Consider the following 19,589-nt stretch of genomic DNA (forward strand, 5'->3'; position numbering starts at 1 on the left):
AAACGTAGCTAACTTTTTAGTTGGAAGCGCGTTCAAAACTAACGAGCAACCCGTCACTTTCAAATGCGCGCGCTCTCGATACAAAACTTGTCTTTTCACTGTTAACACTAGCAAGATATCGGGACCTAAGCGATCTGTTAAGATCACCGATCATTTCACATGTACCTCCGCAAATGTCATTTATTGCATAAACTGTACGTTATGCAATAAATTATACATTGGCGACACAGGTAGACGCGACTAGGTGACCGATTCCGCGAACACCTTCGCGATGTTGAGAAGAATGACAAAGATGCAGCTAATCCAGTCGCTCGTCATTTTAATCTCCCTAACCACTCCAAAAAACACATGGCTATCTGCGGCCTTTCCCTACATCTAGGTACGACGGAAAGCTGCAAGAATCTGGAACAAAAATTCATCTTCCAAATCGTCGCCCTTAATCCTCACGGTATTAACGAACGCTTTTCATTTAACTAATATATTCCTATTTTTCACGTTGCCATGTTACCACCAATAGCGTAGCTCCTACTCTACTATACAAACTACACGTAACCCATAATTCCTCGAATCGCTCTGACGAAGGGCTAACGCTCGAAACGTCAGCTTTTAGAACTCTGTACGGTTGCCAATTTACATTGTCAACTCCGTTGATACAACCAAATTTTTGTGTACTACTTCCCCACCGACGCAGCACCACAGTTTCTTTAGAAACTACCCCCTTCATTTAAAACCGGAGCTCCCTGGTTATTTATTCTTACTGCGTGTAGGGTTTATGAATCGTTCTCTTCAAAAAAACAGCTGACCTCGGTGAGCTCTAAGCTTGAGCCTGCGATATGGTCACGTGATACTTGTCAGCGGATACCTTATTTTGACATGTTTGAATTGATTAAAAGATGGATGTCCAATATCAAAGATGTATGCTGTAAACTAGCATGATACTGGTCACATTGGCATACATGGAGGGGTGGACGTACGGACGGACGGACGTACGTTCGTATGTAGGAACGGTTGATGACGTCATGGCTATAAAACCAAGATTTCTCGCATCGATGGGTTACCATATTTTCTTAACAATGGTGCTCCGCGCGCGCGCGCCTTCGGCGCCCGCGGAGCTCCGCTAAGATAGCCGAGTATCGATGTCCTGCTCTATAGGACCCTACGCATTCCTTCACTGAATTAAAGTTTGTCACTTGAGCAAAGACAATCTGGATGCCTGTTGCAAACAACTATCGACTGAAGCAAGAACATTAACAGAACGATCCGAGCACGCATATTAAAGAATTTACCTGGTAGTCATACAAGACAATTAAAACTCAAATTATCATTGTCTTATGTTAAACGGTTTTGCCTTGGAAGCCAGAAGGCATTCGAATTGATCTCCATCATGCAACAAGTTTAAAATCAGGGCAGGTGTTTTCATTTCTACAAGTGTTTTGTAGTCCAGGAATGTCCACAAGTACTTTGAGATGTCTTGAAGTGTTTTGTGCGTATGAGCCAACGAAGTGAAAACGCGCACTAATTGGTCAACAATCTAAAAATAAATCGGTCTGTGAAAACGCCGTGACAGGAATATATGGCTGTTGTTCACTTCTAGTCTTTGGCCCCTGCATGGAGCCGCTATTTTGGAGTGCCGTGCTAGTTTTTGTACCTGTGTAAAAGGGGTTAATTTAATCAAATATCTCTCATCACACTGGCGGCGTCCACGAAAAAAACGCCACTTCAGAATATAATTATAACTATGCGCCGACATAAATATATTTCGCAATTATTTCATCTCTTTCACGTGGCAGACAATACGGGCAAACTATCCAATAACTTAAGGAGGCTCGAAAGGGTTTTCAGCTGAGCGCGCGCGCGTACCCACACATGCAATTTGTAAGCTGCTCGCGTCAGCTCGTGATTCAAATGGGTCACAAGAAATAAGCAAATACCGCTAATTTCGCTCTCCTTTCTTCTCATTCCTATAGACATGAATATAAATAGACATCTCCTATTCATGAAAACTACGAAAATTCTACACAAACGCTTTAATGTTCATTTAAATCCGTTTGTGTTGACCTTCAGCTCAACTCGCGGGTGCACTCGAATGAGCGGGTGACGCATGCGTAACTACCGATCTTGTAACCCCCTCATTTTTCCTGATTTTACAACTTTACTCGTTTATATCTCTGCTTCCGGACGGTGAATTTTTTTCATTTTTTGCATGTTAGCTGAGATTAATTCAAAACGTTTGTCTTTCAAATTTAAAAAAATTCTGTAGGTGAAAAAAAAAATTCGAGGCACACCATATTTACTAAATTTTATGAATTTATTCCCCAAAAAGTGCTAAAATTTGCTAATTATGCCATGGCAGTGCTCGTTTAAAAAAATTTTGCTTTTTTGCTCCAATTATGCCAAAAATTATGACAATTATGCTAGCACAATCCGCCAAGGCCTATCCGGGAAAGCCTCCCGGAGGCAATTCGGGAGATCGTTAATATACATGAAAAGATAACAAACCAAAAAACCAAGGGACCAGTAATATATGCTGCTTACGGAACCCCAGGCCACGAGTAACAGCGCGAGGAGTTGACAATCTTCCATTTACATTACATCTTTGGGTCCGATTGCTTAAGTACGATTGAAACCACGTGATAGTTGCCTAGCAGCAAGATGTCATACTTTGGGGCCGACCAGTGGTCTACGTAGGTGGGGTTGGACTGAAACACGAAAAATGGGCTCTCTTAAAGGAGTTGATAAAATTAACCATCGTAAGAAAGATTCGAATGTTGGGGTTTCGAACGTCAGCCCTTTGCCGCTGAGCGAAATGCGAAAGTGGAGGGTGTAAAGAGCAGGTTGCGGCCGAGGTTGCAAGTTAGGGTTGCAGGTCATTAGGGCCGTGGTAGGAATTACCACACCCTTGTCATATTAAAAAGGTTTAAATAGTCACGAAGCGATTAAAATACGGCGAGTTTATATTTTGAGATGACGTTTTCGTTGCCGTCGCCGTCTTCGTTGCTTGATTTCCCAACTATTTCACTCATTGCTTTGTGAAATGAGTCAAAAACGACGGCTAAACCTGTTCATCTTTCTAGTAACACATTATCTCCAATTTTTGAAACCGGTCTGAGCCACCTTAAACTGTTTAAAATCTTACCACGAAGGGATTCACAAGTCGTTTGTAGGCATTTAAATTGTACCTACAACAAGGAAGTCCTAAAGTGCTGGTACGACCAAAAAATAATTCTTCTTTTTCTTTGGATTTCAAAACTATGTTAACTAAGCACTAGGTGACCCAAGTTTTAAGTTCTGATTTTAAAAAGACACCTATTTATTTTAACTTGAATTTTGTTATTTGTTGGTCCGCCATTACTAACTTTAAAATCTTGAGAGAGCTGGGTCGAGGAGAAAATGATGTCAGACTCACTGGTTTAAGAATGCAATGAGTGTGTACGCGGCTGAATTAATATGCAGCACGGAAGTAATAAGTTGCATTAACACGCTGAAATTTTAAGCTAGTGAGTAAATGACGTCACTTTCCCTAGATCCAACCCTCTGAGGTCCAATCGGTCAGTTTTGAACGTGAGTAATGGCGGACTGTGAAATCCAAACGTTACATTCAAAACTGAAACAGCCTTTGGATAAAAATCAAAGCTCAAAATTTTGCCAGTCGGGTTTTAAGCAAACACGCTTTCAAAATCTGAGGAAAAAAAGAAGAATGATTTTTTGATCATAGTGGCACAGTTAACTTGTCCTTGAATCCTTTCAAGCGGGACCCCATGCCAATATCAGTAATGGTAACGCAAGCTTTTGTCTGCGGATTAGCATTGGAATTTTTTCCCGTTTGCGGTGTTTTGCAAAAGCTCATTCGGTGCGAACATCACTGTTAGTAGAATTGATCTCCCAAGAAAAATGTATCTGGCGATATCGCTTTTTATTCTCTTTGCGAGTATTCAGTAAGTACATTTTTATTCTCAATACCTTTGTTATTTACCTCGTGATAAGCCGACCGTGGCTATAAGTTGAAAGCTTAACTATAACATTTTATTTCCTTGTACCAGCTGAACTGATTATTGAATCAATATTGAATGATTGACGAAGACTGCTCGGAAAAAGATCATTGCGTCTGTGTCCTGAGTAACACGATAGCTAGCCAAATTGATTAATTAATTTTTTTGGTCGATTTAATTAAAACCTGCGAGAACGAAAAAAAAGGCACAATTCTGTTAAAACTTTCACTTACAAAACGTCACGGTCATAAAATGGGCTCGGCGTTTCTCGAACAAGTTCCAAAACTTTTTGGGTAAGAAAAGCCACTTCCAAAACTGCCATCCGCTTGTTTTGATTGGCTGGTTTTTGAACCTGTTTTCAGGGTAACACAAATCAATGATTGTCAATGATATTTTTTACTGAAGAAACAGACGAGACGTCAGCTTTCCAAATCTTTCACGGTGGTAATTCGACCTTTATCAACTCGTTTGATAAAGCCAAATTTCCTTGTTTCACACAGTTTCACGCGGCACCACAGTTTTTTTAGAAACTAGAAATTTGTTTGTACTAGCCACTGATCGGAAGGGCGCTTAACTTAAGGGAGATATTTTATCCTCAAGTTTTTCAAGGGTTGTTTACCATTTACAAGGGGAAACCGGTTGGTACTAGGTTTGTTCAAATGGTAAGCAAAAACTCCCGAATTGTTTTTGCCCAAATTGGTGACGTTCTCGCCATTGTTGTATTGGCAACGGCTTGCCGCTTTTTTGGAGTACCGTGCCAATTACGAGTGTAAAAGGGGTTTTAATATCTCTCATCGCATTGGCAGTGTTCTTGAAGATGCCACTTCAGAATAAAAAACTTCGCGCCAACGTAAATATCATCCATCCTTTTAGCGTTGTCAGACAATTGGCCGAAGCGGAAAATACCATAATAATCTTTAAATGAAGCTATGATCCTCTCAGTTATGAAGGAAATTTTTGCAATTGCGTAAAGAAGCCTGAAAAATCAGGAGTTCAACGGGGTTTGAAACCGTGACCTTGCGATACCGGTGCGACACTCTAACCAACTGGGCTTCATAGCTTCATAGCACAGTTGGTTAGAGCGTCGCACCGGTATCGCGAGGTCACGGTTTCAAACCCCGTTGAAGTTCTGAAATTTTCAGGCTTCTTTACTCAATTGCAAAAATTGCCTTCATAACTGCGAGGATCATAGCTTCACTTGATTTCATATCCGCAGTTCATATATGATCCATTTCATACATAATTTCATGGTCGATAATAATCTTTATTTGTCCACCCAACATTTGTGTAAACATTGTTCTAAGTCGCAAGAGAAAAAGGACACAATGCTTATGCAAAATAGACCAATTTCGATATATTAAAATCCAGTCCTAAACAAAAGCCATCATCTCGAGGCTCTGGCGAATAAACTCATACAAATCCTTTATTTACTCCCCAGAGCCTCGAGATGATGCCTTTTGTTTAGGACTGAATTTTAATATATCGAAATTGGTCTATTTGGGGGACAAACAAATAATATTATGGTATTTTTCGACTCGGCCAATGGGTGGTTTTCACATTACGTCATCACCACCTATAGTTCCTTTTTTTCGTCCACCGGTACCAGCATTACATCATTGTTATCTGTTTCTCTAGAACTTGTTGGCAAACCATCTATATGAGCCTGAAACTATCCTATAACTAATTTGTGCAAACGGTTTTAAAGTGAAGATAGGAAATGAACAGTTCCTTGTGGTATACTCACGCTGTCGCCAAATCCTAAAATTTGGTTAATTTCACTTTGTTGTTTTGCACAGTTCAGCAAAGAAATGCACTAAAATGGGAGCTGCATGATTACTTTTCTCTTTAACCCATAAGATTCTTGCCTTTTTGGCGTAGCCACTGCCTTGGCCGACGTCACGGTAGTTGCGACGTAAGGCGCTGTTACACTTTGAAAGGTTTCGTGCAACTTGTATCGCATTGTTTTAGCGACATTGTGGCGGGACAAGTTGCACGAAACATTTCGCAGTGTGACATACCCTGTAACGGCCAAAATCGTTGCGAGACAAGTTGCACGAAAGTAGAACTTAATTCTACTTTTGGCAACGGCTCTTGCAACTTGTCTCGCGACGATTTTGGCCGTTAATAATTCAGCATCACAAGCAGCAAAAGCAGGCTGAAATTTGCGTTTTGCCAAAAATCAAATCAACTGGATTACCTTTAGCTCATTTTTTTGCCTGTTGTCTACAGATGTCGTACAACTCTTACAAAGACAAAGAGTTGTTTTAATAAAAGAACTTCGACCAGCAGTAGCCAACCGTTTTTCCTTTGCTGTTTCATGTAAACGTGATGTCAAATCTCTCTAATGATCGTTCGACCATTGGTGGTTAATGCATGCATGATATCCATCGAGTAGCTATCGAATCCACCATAGCGAAGATATCGTTGACGTCACCCATAAAATTGTCATTATTCAAATTTGGGCGCCATTTATGCAAAGGGTCTATTGAATTGCATTCTCGGTCGCGGTTGGCGTACAGAACAATGAAGTAAAATGCCTATTGGGATAATGCAAAACCTGTGGGGCCATTTTCCATTGTCAGGAGCCCATCTGGAGCGTGCAACTTCCATACAGCGTCTGTGAAACGGCGTTTTCACAAGTAGGTTTATTTTTAGAGTAGCCCTTAGGTCAAAAAACAAAGGCAGTTCCGGTTCGGTGACCCTATGACGTCAGCTTAATTTCTTGTAATTGGCCATCGGGCTCCTCTGGGAGTCTCATTCGCGGGAAATTCAATCTAATAATAAATCGTTCTGTGAAAACGCCGTTGCACGAACACAGTAGAGTTGTAGGCTCCGGGTCATGGGTTCCTGCCATTGTTTTGTACACAAACATGCCCTTTTCATCACGTGGATACAAACCAAGAATTTGTTATCTTATTTTCTTCTTACTTCCAAACAGCACGAATACTGTTTCCGGTTCATCGCATCATTCGTATCATGATGATCCAGTGCATATCCCGATTGGAGACCTCGGTTCTTCTGGTTCTCAGGTATTTTTTTTGTTCCACCTTTTCTGCTCATGAGATTATGAACTAAAAGAGATTGTCACTGAGCAAAGTTCACACGATCTCCGGGCCAGACATTCCGCTTTTCAGTTTGTTATTAACGTCAAAAAGACCGAGCTATTCGAGCGAATGGTCAGCTTAGACTTCAATTTACATCCTCTCGCAAATCTTAGCGTTACAGCAGACGCTTTCATGCTTTGTTTGGGTGACAGTGGTAATGGATACTTTAGACAGTTTGTAGGGTCGAAGATGAATAGACTGCGACAGTTAGGAAAACTGTAAAAAGACTGTGACTTGCAATGGCAAATTGGAGGCTGGACCTGGCGTTCTTTAGTTTACCCAACACATCACGTACGCATGCTGAAATAAATAACAAGAAGACATTGAGGATATGAATCTACTAAAACATTTTACGCCGGATTACTCAAAGTGAGGGTATCCGGTCGTTTCGCCCGCAAGTCGTTTCGTCAAAAAGTGATTCACCCACAATCAAGTCGTTTCGTTATCACAGGGATTGCACACACTTCTGTCGATTCGAAACAACCTTGTTTGGCGAAACGAATTACGAGCGAAACAACCATAAACCAAATTGACGTCCCCAAAGTAAAATTCTTTATCACCCGCGTTTTTACAGATTTCGTAATCAGTTGCTTAGCGCTTCGTTACGCTTTATGCTTTTTGCCATTTGGTTCAGTTCTACCCTTGTTGATTGGCTATGAACTCTCTCGTCATTTCCCTGAATCATGTTCCCAGCTAGTTGCTCACTCGTTTTTTTTTTTTGCCCGCGCTTAGTGCTCGCGCTGTGATTGGTTCACTTCATCGCCCATGCCAAGCTACATCAATCCCAACTTGTGATTGGCTTAGCTCGGCCGCCCAAATGAAATAAAATGTAAACAATGTCAATCATGTTATAATTAAAATCTTTTTTCGCAAAGAATGTCCATGTGAAGGGTTTTTCTGGAAATTGTACGGCTAATATCAAGGGTTTGTTACGCATGGAGGGAATGGAGTTGCAATACTGTGACGGGCAACAATGGGTTCAAGTTGCAGGCCATTCAGCTGAGGAGAACAGTGAGACTAATCCAGGTAAAAAAGTGTTATATTTTGATCATGATTATTTTACGAAAGCACTCAAAGTATGAGATGGTGGATAGCTGATACATTATTCCTTTGGCAGCCAGTCAATCAATCAGGTCGAGTCTACTCTAACGCAAGTTGGAAGTTACGTAATTCTCCTAAAGACCTTTTCATGATATCAAACATTGTATATAAGGAAGATTAAGAACACGTACAAATGCGTGCTGAAACTTCTAAAGAAATTAAAGACCAAAACGTTTCTAATAATCTTGTTTTAATTTTTATCCTGAAGAAGTTGTCAGTCTATAGACTTAACAACAATTTTTCACACTTAATATCATCTACATCTTTAAGAAACTATTTGAGCCAGGAAAGCAAATGGCTACAGCTCTAATATTCTACAATGTTTAGACTACTCCATTTCCGAAGAAATCACCCGGGTATTCCCGAAAATTATGAGCGCATTTTCTCAATATTTTCCCCGCATATTTTACTCCAAAGTACTGATGTTTTTACATGATTCAATGTTTTCCGTCAATTTTTTTTGTCTCTCGACTCTGCTGAACAGGAAGTCGAAAAAATGGTCAGAAGTTGTCCGGCCAAACTCAAACACAATCCTGTTGTTTTTGCTATCAACCGTTTCATCAAGAATTTACTTTCGAACCACCTACATGTATATGTGAACTGAAATATCAATTGGTCCAACTGAAAAACGTGCGAGGTCGGGAAAAACAAGAGTAAATTTCTCTTAACTTGCTTGAATAATCGGGAATTCCGCAAACCCGTCAGGGTTCGAAAAGTCTGAAAAGTTGGGATTTCACTTGTTAGCCTGGGAAATTCATTTTTGTTTCTTCAGTGATGTGTTGATAAAAGCAGATTGTTTTTTGCAAAGAATCATCACAGCATGCATTTAGCGCTTTATGTCTCATAATTCAATTAGCAAATTGTTATCGACGCCGGAAGACAAATATTGATTTTTGGAAAAAGGAACACCGACCAATGTGATCAGCGTTTCCGATCTTAAAATTTGCATTTGTAAATTTTGTATGCTAAAAACATGATTTCAAATCCCCCATTCTTTCAATATTTTAAACATGTTTTGCTTGTATGACAGAGAGAGAATAACTAGGAAAAACGAGAAGGCTTTTTCCGAGTTCTAAACCCAAATTAATTAGCGTCCTAAGGCTAATAACGGACAGGAAGAACTTAAGTTGTGTTGACGTGGCACTTGGTAAAAAACTAAACGCGAGCGCGAGCCAGAACAGTCCACTGTCAGCTGCACTGTGAGTTTCGCGAGACTAAAATGTTGTATGAAGCCGAGACGATAGTTCTGATTGCCCTGCCTGCTTTATATAATTACAAGTAGTATTTGTTAGTAGATGAATGTAATAGTTTGTCGAGTTCTGGCTTCGTGCTCGCGATATGTGAAGTCAGAACGAAAGTTTGTCAGTGTTGTTTGTAAGGTAAACACCCTGTTTGCATATAAAATGCAGTGTGCTTTATACAATAGCTGAAAATAGACTGCAAATTTAAAGAAAAGATAAACAAAATCTTGTTTCAACACGATCTTAGAGAGGCTTAAAATTATAGCGCAGAAGGCGAAATTCCATACTCGAGTTAATCAGTCCAGTACATATGTGAAGAAGCCGACACTAACAAATCAGTCCTGACACTATGAACTCCATTGTAGTTTGCCTTTTCGTGTTTATCCTTGGTTTGCTGGCTGTGAAAATTCCAGCCGAAGTTGACAGGAGTGAAGGGCCTGGTCGGAACCCAGGCTTGCTGAGAGGCTCGGAACTCTCAAACGCTTTCCAAGAATCTTCGCTTATCACCAGAAGAACTGTTGGGAAACACAACTCGGGTTTGTATTTTTTTTTAGGGTAAAATTTATAAAGCAATTGCACCATAATAAGAAAAAAAGTTTGCAGGCTATAAGATTGGCTGTGAGTATGCTCACGCAGACCGCGCCACTCTGTAGATCCACGAATCGAAAGCCTCACTAATACGACACGTATTCTCTGTTGCTATTTACAGATCGATGGCGAAAGATGAATTTCGCTCCAGTTTGTTTTGGTGCGAAGAATCAAGAGTTTGGCAAATTCTCCGTCCACTACGTCTCTGGTGGAAAGCTCGCTGCAGTAAAATTGGTTCACTTGTATGGTTACGTGACGTGCGACAGTCACCACGTTTCCTACTGGTCCTACTGGGGCTGTGGTGACTACTACTCCGGTGACAAGATCGCGGTTGTCATAACAACTGCGACCAATCATGTTCTTTTGCCGGAAAGCCAGTTCATTGTTGCTCATGGTGCTAAATGGTCCAAAGTTCCCGGATACACCTCGGTCTCTCCGGAGCTTGAGTTGTCGTTTTTTAACCCTTATTCGGTCCAGTCAGGCCAAGAGCTCCGCCTGTGGTATGGCGAAGATTTGATGAATGTTAGCGAGGGAGACAATGGGGGAAGAGCCTGCGTCGATATTTACGCAATCTATATCTGAGACATCTTGGAGTGCTTTTTTCAGATCCTAACAGATTTTGTAGCTTCGTTAAGGGGTTTTTATTATGATAGCTTTTTACTCGCAAATGTAATCTTGGCTACCAGTCTTCAGGATTTTTGCTATGCCAACCTGGAGCGGATGGGAAAAATTTCGTAATTTCACTGGTTTTTTCCTTATTTGTATCTTGATTAAGAAAAGGGTTTTCGGATTTAAAATGCTTAAGAAATAATAACGAAACAATAATCTAAACTATAAAGGACATAAAATATGGGATTTGTTTTTCATTTCATTTGCACACTTTCAAATAAACTGAGGGCATATAAAGAAAGACTTGTTTTGTATCATCGTGGTTTGCCTCGCATTTGAACGCTTTCTGTTGACGTGGAAAAAAGTTTGAACGTGAAAGCACCAGCAGCATAGCTACTACCCTCACAGCGAGATTCTGGAAAATAATAATCAATATCTAGATTCCCTTTGCATTGAGTTAGTTAAACTCGCCGCACTGTGTGCTTTAAAGTCCTAAAATGTAAAATAACAGCATGAAAGTTAAATAAGACTATTTTACTCACTCAATATTGTTTTTACCACTTGAAAATAAAATCCATATCTTTGCGTCGCCGGGTAATATCGAGCTATGTATCGAGCTTGATCGATGGGAGTTTATATGGATTTCACATTAGATCGAAAGCTCTGAAAAGGATCTCTGTTTCGCCTTTGAAAAGCTACAAGATAGTTCAAGCCTGAAATGCAATAGTCTAGAACTACAGAACTGATTGTTACCAGATTACATGAATAACGCAGATACTAGGGGACTCAGTAGTCCCTGCGTTTAGTCCTAAGTCCCATCGCGATTTTTGTCAAACATCTAGCCACAGTGAACCAAATATGGTCCTTGTGACTTGTCCTACTATAGCTAAGTCAAACTGGTTTGAAAGCTTAAAAAATGTTACCAAATTCCCTTCATTAAGTCGCTGCACACTTTTATATATTTTTTAGTTTTCTTTGTTTCTATAACAAGCAAGAATGCCTTGGAACAGTAACTTGTGTTTGGCGACATTTAATATGGGAAAAATATATATACACTGAAATGGCCAGTGACTCAGAAATAAGCCAATCAAAACGCTTCATCACCAGTCCGAAAAAGTCTTGTAAAGGGTTCGCAAAAATCCTAAGAAAGTGGTTAAATATCTGCTCGTGTTGTCTTTAAAAGCTCAAGTAAGGTATATGTACAGCCGGACCCCGTTTTCTTATAAGAAAATGTAAGGGCGTTTCACCGGGACAAAAAATTAGGCCGTAGTAGCGAGGTGACCCTATAAAGAGATGACCGCAAGGCGGGGTTCCACTGTATTTACAAGTACTCATAAAGACTGCTTTCTCAACTAGTTCGTTTAATAAACATATAGCGAACATCGCAAATGTTTTTTTAGATCTGAACCAATAGGATTTCTTTAAATTTGTGAAAATTTTGTCATACAAAAGAAGTTCAGCTTTCACTCGAAAGGTTGAACTTTGGGAATGAAATTATCTTTTCATAAATCAGAACAAAAAAAAACACTATGTAATCTGATTACATCAGGAGGGGGGGGGTGGGGAGGGGCCTGGCAGCTTCCTTTGATCCCGCTGCTTTTCTGGTTTCGATGACTGCACCAGTAAAGAAAACTGTCAATCATTTGAAAACCGTAACGAGCAAGCGCACGACGCGAACATAACAAGAGGAAACCGCAGCATGTTTCACCGCCATTTCTCTTCAGGAAGAAGTGAAATAGGCCTGTTGTTATTCTCCTTTTCGTTATCGCCTTCTTTAGGAATAGGTATCACTTCGGCTATTTTCCATTCCGAGGGAAAGGTGCATGTTTCAATTGAGCAATTAACTATAGAGGTGATTGTTCGGAGGATCGGTGCGAGGCAGTCTTTGATAACGCGAATAGGGATTTTATCAATCCCGGGAGACTTGTCGGAAACCATTGACGCTACGATGCCTTCAATTTGTTTACTCTCCACGGTATTTAGCTCTGCTTGTTTCATTCTATTTTATCTCAAGGAATACTGTTTTTGACGTTTTTCCATCGCATGGAGGTGGTTTTGGGATGTGTGGAAACCAGAAAAGCTGTAGCGAAGCAAATGAAGATTCTTGCATTTATTTCTGCAACACATGGTTTGCTAGTTAAGGACCGAGGTTCGAAAGGGTTTCAACACTTAGAAGACTCTCTGCTTAGATCGAATAAAGCTACAACACTGTATCACGTAACAGCAATGTTATGATACCATATGAAACACCGATTATTTCCAAACAAGATGCGATCATTATTGTGATGTAATAAGGTACCTTGGCAACAGGAAAGCCCAGCAAAAACACCCTATATTTTGGATTTAGTTGCTCATATCTCAGAAACGAACACGGTGACACCCCTTTTTTGTGCTGAAAAGCGATTAGAAGGCCACGACGAAACTTTCGGCAACGTTTAAAAAAAATATGTCCAGAGTATTCAGAGCTACTTTAAAGAATCGCAAAATTAAGGTGGCTCTGAATCCACTACACAGAATTTTTTAAACTTTGCAGAAAGTTTCATCATGCCCTTTTGATTACTTTTCAAAAAGAAAAAATGAGGGTCATCGAGTTCGTTTTTGAGATATAAGCAACTAAAGACAAAGTAAAGGGTGTTTTTACAGGGCTTTCCCGTTGCCACGGTGACATACTACGTCACAATAATGACCGTATCTTGTTCAGCAATAATTCGTGTTTCATTTAATTGGTACCACAATATTGCCACTACATGATACAACGTTGTGGTGCCGATCCTTCTAATAAGAGCGTCACTTGGAATTGTTAAAACTGGTTCGAGCCTCCTTAATCTATCTCGTCGATACAGGATCTCTACCTTGCCACTTTGTAAATGGACTAAGCATATCCAGATAGCGCTTGTTGTTCCTGCCCATGAGCCGCCGCTTGATACCACTATTTTTATGGATATAGCCAAGAAACCCGGTCCTATTGCTAAACCTTCGAAAACTCAAAGTTCTTGTGAGGATGGTTCTGCTCTAAATTTGCATATTGTACCTCTGCAACTTACAACATATACACTCGAACTCAGTTACTTGCTATTCGACGTTCTGCTGGTTTTGTCCCGTCATCTTATGTGCTAAAGTCTCTAAAAGTCAATTTCGTCTTCAGGTTTCGGAGGTCTCGAGGAGGTAAACGGCGAATTCCTGGATAAAAAAACGTAACCCTTCCTTCGATACGGATACAGAGATTCAATACGGCCAACATGGCGACTGGAAGCAAAGCGTTGATTCTGCGACTTCTATGCTCGTCACTGGCTTGCTGAACTTCTGCTACGAGGAAGATACATTTCTATCTTATGGGTTGCGTTCTGCTGTGAGATGGGTGGCGAGAGCGGTGATACAAGAAGCCGAAACTTTGAAAGATGTCAGGCAGCGAGGTCGTGGCCGCGAAAACGCATTTTTACCTTCGAGGATCAACTAAACTGCGAACGGTAACAGTACTTTTCAACTCCATTGCATCATTAACGCGGGAGACGTTCAAACAAATCCGGGACCAAGAATATCCCTGCAGGGAGTGAGGAAAGAATGTTCGATCGAATCAAGATGCCTTGCTATGTGCCGATTGTAATTCATGGGTGCATGCTAAATGTCTAGGTCTAACTAAGGCTGCGTACTATTTGGACTATCCTGACATCGACAGGACATGTTTATTGAGCAGTCTTCCCTACGCGACCATGGATTACCCGTTTGAAATAGATTCCAACATTCAAGTAACAACTAATACTACGATGGAAACGAGCTACTTTGAAAGCGATTATGCTAATGAGGACCTTCCGAATTCCCAGGTGAGTTCGATTCTCGAAGAAAGGAAAAACAATTCGAATATCGCTTTGTTGCACATTTGAATATTAACAGCATACAAAACAAGTTTGAAGAGCTAAAATTACTGAATGACGAACTGGAAGTCCCCATACTTATTGTATCGGAAACCAAAATTGATCGTTCGTATCCTGTTCACCAGTTCAAATACAAGGATACCAGCTTTATCGCAAAGACAAAGTCAAAGGAGGAGGTGGGCTCATTGCTTATTTTTGTAAGACTATATACCCTCTAAGAAACTGAAACTTCCAAAAGCCTATAAGACGCTGGAAGCTATAGCGGTTGAATGCAATATAGGAAGGAGCGAAATACTGTTCTTTGGGCTTTACAGGCCGACTAAATTAAAAACTCCAGAAAGAACAATTATCCCAGTGGATCAAAATGCCAGCAAAACGTTGAGGACGAAATAAATGATATTTGTCAGTGGGCATGTCTTCAAAAGCAGTGCATAATTATTTTGGGAGACTTGAATATGGATCGGCTTATTCCTGATCGAGGTGAGGGGAAGATGCTTAAGGACCTGAAGCAAGTATATAACTTGACATGCCTAAGAACTGAGCCTACCAGAGTTACAATGCATTCCCAAACGCTTTGGATGTCCTGCTCACTAACACCCCAGAGTTGTTTACTAGGTGCGGGGTGTATAACCCCGAAATCAGCGACCACTACTTGATCTATGGAGAAATGACAGATAAAGTTTGTAAGCACAAGCCTAAGACCACAATATTCAGGCAAACTAAGAATACTGACTTCGAACTGTTTGATCAAGATCTAATTAATGAACCCTGCCTGGCAAGTTGGTGACATCTTCACCTGCGTAGACGACAAATATGATTATTGGAGAGGACTATTTGAAAGTGTTGCCAATCAGCACGCGCGAGTCAAAAGGAAAAGAGTGAGGGAAAAGGATATTCCTTACAGGACACAGGAATGCAAAAGGAATTTGAGAAACAAAAGGGAGTATGCTAAAACGTTTGCCAAAGACCGCACCACTGAGAATCTGGAACTGAAAGGGAAGTATCGAAATATAGCTACAAGGGAACGCAGAAAAGCAATCCGAGCGTACTGGTACGCTAAGACGGACGAACATAAATCAAGACCATAGAAATATTACGACAAGTTCAAACCTTTTATTAGTAACAAGAGCAAAGAATCGGCTGCAATATACCTTAAAACGGAGGGTGATAATACAGTAAAGGATTATATGGAAGTGGCAGAGATACTCGCCAACTACTTCGCCAATACTGCACTAGGTATCGGAGGAGATCACGTAGATAATTTTACGGAAGAGGACCACAGTGACCACAGCAGTGTTAAGACTGGAAAAGATTAATTCAAAGAAGTCCAGTGGATGGGACACAGGACTACCACCAAAATCTCAAGAATGTGGCTAAAGGAACAGCAGCATCGTTGACCAGTCTCTATAACAACTGCATACAGCAGAGTACCTGGCCTAGCGAAGGGAAGAGGGGTGTGTGGATACCATTATCGCCCTATCACTTCTCTCATAGCTGTCGATAAAATATTTGAATTTTTGCTGAGCAATCAGGTGACTAGCCATTATGTTGAAACGTTGTACATTGACAGCCTACAGAAAAAGACACAGCTGCGAAACAACCTTGCTTACGCTAATTGAGGATTGGAAACAATCCTTCGATAGCAAGCAACTGGTATCAGTGTTATCTACAGATATAAGCAAGGCCTTTGATTCTCTCAACCATTCCTTGACGATAAAGAAATTGCAGGCTCATGGATTTGGTGGGCGCTCACTTAACCTTATGCGATCGTTTTTCGACAACAGACTAAACAGAGTAAAAATGTGTGACGCTACTAGTGACTGGATAAAGATGAAAAGTGGATGTCCTAAAGGATCGTCTTTCGGTCCCTTACTATGTAACATCTACCAGAAAGATATGTCAGCTCATGTTAAAGACGCAAATCTAACTATGTACGCTAGCTGATGACCATCAAATGTACGTCAAAGGAACGGACCGTGAAACAGTAAGAAGTAGAATAAAAACTCATGGCCAGCAAGCACTGTCGTGGTATACAATTAATTTTCGACTGGCTAATCCAGACAAGTTTCAGTCTCTAAACATTAATCCATGGAAACTCGATAAGGACAAGAGTGACAGGATGCTGAATATAAACAATCTGGACATTGCGAACACGGAACTAATCAAACTATTAGGAATTCACATGGACGATAATCTCAACTTCACTGAGCATTAGTATGTACTAAGGCAAGCCAGAAAGTCGGAGTACTCTGTCGTCTTCGAAACTTAATACCCCGTAAGGCTCAGCTACTACTGTATGAATCTTTTATACTACCCTATATAACTTAATGTCACTTAACTTGGCATTTTTGCGAGTCATCCGACAAAAGGAAGCTAGAACGAATACAGCAAAGAGCCCTAAGGGTGATATATAAATCCCACTCCGACACATACGAAGAACTTCTACGATGTGCTTATATACCTTCTTGATATATAACAGACGGCTTCAAGATATCACAGTACTTATGTACAAAGTCAAACATTGTCTCTTACCTGATTGTGTTTCCGATCTATTTGTCCGAAAAGGTGCTACACACTGGCTGCGGAATAGTGACTTCGTATTACCACGTTTTAGAGCTACACGCTACGGCAAGCACTCTGTTAGATATCTTGGGCCATTCTTATAGTCAAAACGTACCGTAACTCAAAGAGATTCCCCCAGTTTACCCATTTTTATAACAAAAATAAGAAAATTGAATCTTGCAGACATTTTAACCAACAACAGCAACTGCCGTAATCTTTGTAGCCAGTAGTTAACAACTATTCACCGAAGTGGAGGTGGCTAGTGGTGGGTATTTACCGAGCCACGAAGCGGCGAGGTAAATATCCATCACTAGCCACCGACACTGAGGTGAATAGTTGTTTTAGTATATACTAAAACAGTGAGATAATATAGCACAAAAAGGTGATTTTTATTCATTTATTCCTGCAAAGATTACAACATTTTCGGGCCCAAATTCCGCGCGAATTGCTCGGAGGTGAATAGCAAAGGATATCCGGAGTTTGAGTAGCCAATCAGCGCGCGAGTTCAACGCTATCCACTGTTTTAGTATATACTAAAATCATTTATTTATTATTATTATTATTATTATTATTATTATTATTATTAGCAGCTCCTAGAGAGCGACCCATTAAAGCCTGGTTTTCACTAGCGATAGCGCAAGGATAAATAACAATTATTCCATGAGCCCAAGTTGGATATGATGTGATAAAATAACCAACAAGAGCGTAGCGCGAGTTGGTTATAATTACTTCATATCCAACAAGGGCGAAGACGACTGCATTAACTTTTCCTCGGTCTATGTTATACGCCCAAGAGTCTGTAGCCTCAAGTAGAGCAGTGACAGTCGAGTGAATTGTGCCAAAATCTGATTAGTATTTATATACAAAATGGTTGTCTGAAAAATTTCTCCAAATAAAAAGTGTGTAAGTTTTCACATTTGTGGCGATTTTACTACCAAAACTTCAATCAGCCCATATGCGGTACACGTTTTAGCTGCCAAAGGTAGCGACCCTCCGAAATTAGCGATAGGAAAAGGCTACAGGACAGCTGACTGAAATTTACGGTAACTGGAGTCAATGACTGAAATGAATACATGGATAGAATACTAGCCGCTTGGCTAGTGTTCACCAAAGATACGATCGGGCGAAAAGGATATCCCTGTTTATGAACCTCAGGTAGGCCGTAGTACCATGAGTTTAACCACAAGGTAAAATCTTCGGAAAGGTGGCCTCGTCATTGACCTTGTTACTTTTCAGCTTTCGAAGATTTAGGATATTAAACTGTTTTCCCATTACTTGCTCGGATTCTGATCAAGTTTTTTACAATTGGTTTCACCCGAGATCAATTGCTTTATTTTATTCAAGTAATCAAGAGTCCTAGGCAGGATTCAAATTTTTCAGTTGTCCTTTTGCCCGCTGCCAAGCAACTTGTATTCTACGGTTCGACGCTGAAGCTGTTCGTGAACGAACGAACAAGCGAACGGACGCACGAATAACCGACAGAACGAAGAGGCCGAAAACCAAAGCACGAACGCTATTTACAGTTGTTGGTATCTTGAAATTCCATTCGGGACGCTGCCGAATAGAAATCGATTCGGTGGTCAAAGTGGCATAGGCCGAGCGTCATAATTCTGTAATTCATAGGTGGAGTTGAATCACCGTTGACTGACCTATAGTTGTTATTCAGCGTAGCATGAAAACTGGTCGACGCACCATGTGTTGGTGTGTGAAATGAAACCCGTTCACGACATTTAGTCTTAATCTTTGTTCAGAGAGCAAGATAGCTGTAACAGGTATAACGAAAAACTAAAGACGGCCTGAGCACCGATTTAATTTGTTTTCGATGTTAAAATGATGATGGAAGTGTTAAAAGTGAGCAACTTAAGAATTTGCAAGTAAGTCTGAAGCCTTTGTCACCAACTAAACTAAGGCTTTTCGACCAAGCCACGGCTATGCTCCATTCAGCAGTCTGAACTCATGCATACAATCTCTTCTATAGAGTGATCTAGAATCGACTTGAGTCGTGATCTACGCCAAATGAAATCTAAAGTTTGCAATTGTTTATTTGAAAAACAAGCAGGCTCGTGAGCGTGAAGTGATTTGTTAAAATTGTTTTTACATTTACCAGCGGGTAGTTAATGGTTTAATTGCCAAAGTCTTTCGAGAAGACCGGATTGAAAATGTCATGTTCATATAATTGTCTTTTCTAAAAGGATGGGCTTGATGCAAAAGATCGCTTTTCTCCTTTTTGTCTTTCAAGTGTAAGTAGAGTTCCTTGATTACTTTTTAAGGAAAAGATATATTTAATTTTCAATTTTTTTATTCAAACGCCTTATCTCGGCCGTGAAATAACCAAAATATATCATGTAGCTCTCAATTTTGACAAATTGGAATTGTTGGTCTTCTTTCGTTGCAAAATTTAGATTCAGCCTCACAACCGTGCTAGTTGCTCAGGTTATGTCTGGAGATTTTTCATTTGGGTTGTCTGAGAATTTCTCTTATCATTTTTCCCAGGGTGGGTGGGAATATAATTGCCACTTCAAC

At 40.3% G+C, this 19,589-nt stretch overlaps 1 protein-coding gene and 1 pseudogene across 2 annotated transcripts; both read left to right on the forward strand.

Annotated features, from left to right (window-relative positions):
- The first annotated feature begins 3,822 nt into the window (after positions 1-3,822).
- LOC138024060 (uncharacterized) lies at positions 3,823-10,935 on the forward strand. 2 transcript variants are annotated; one of them, XM_068871149.1, is made up of 4 exons: positions 3,823-3,935; positions 6,928-7,018; positions 7,969-8,119; positions 10,145-10,935. In XM_068871149.1, the coding sequence occupies exons 1-4, from the start codon at positions 3,892-3,894 to the stop codon at positions 10,603-10,605; spliced, it is 747 nt and encodes a 248-aa protein (XP_068727250.1). In that variant the 5' UTR covers positions 3,823-3,891; the 3' UTR covers positions 10,606-10,935. The 2 variants fall into 2 exon arrangements, with proteins under 2 accessions (XP_068727250.1, XP_068727251.1); XM_068871150.1 differs by lacking the exons at positions 3,823-3,935; positions 6,928-7,018; positions 7,969-8,119 and adding an exon at positions 9,724-9,971.
- A 3,407-nt stretch (positions 10,936-14,342) lies between these two features.
- On the forward strand, positions 14,343-15,592 carry LOC138023260 (uncharacterized; annotated as a pseudogene).
- Positions 15,593-19,589: the final 3,997 nt, after the last annotated feature.

Source organism: Montipora capricornis, chromosome 11, assembly GCF_036669925.1.
Source record: "Montipora capricornis isolate CH-2021 chromosome 11, ASM3666992v2, whole genome shotgun sequence".
Taxonomy (NCBI): Eukaryota; Metazoa; Cnidaria; class Anthozoa; order Scleractinia; family Acroporidae; genus Montipora; species Montipora capricornis.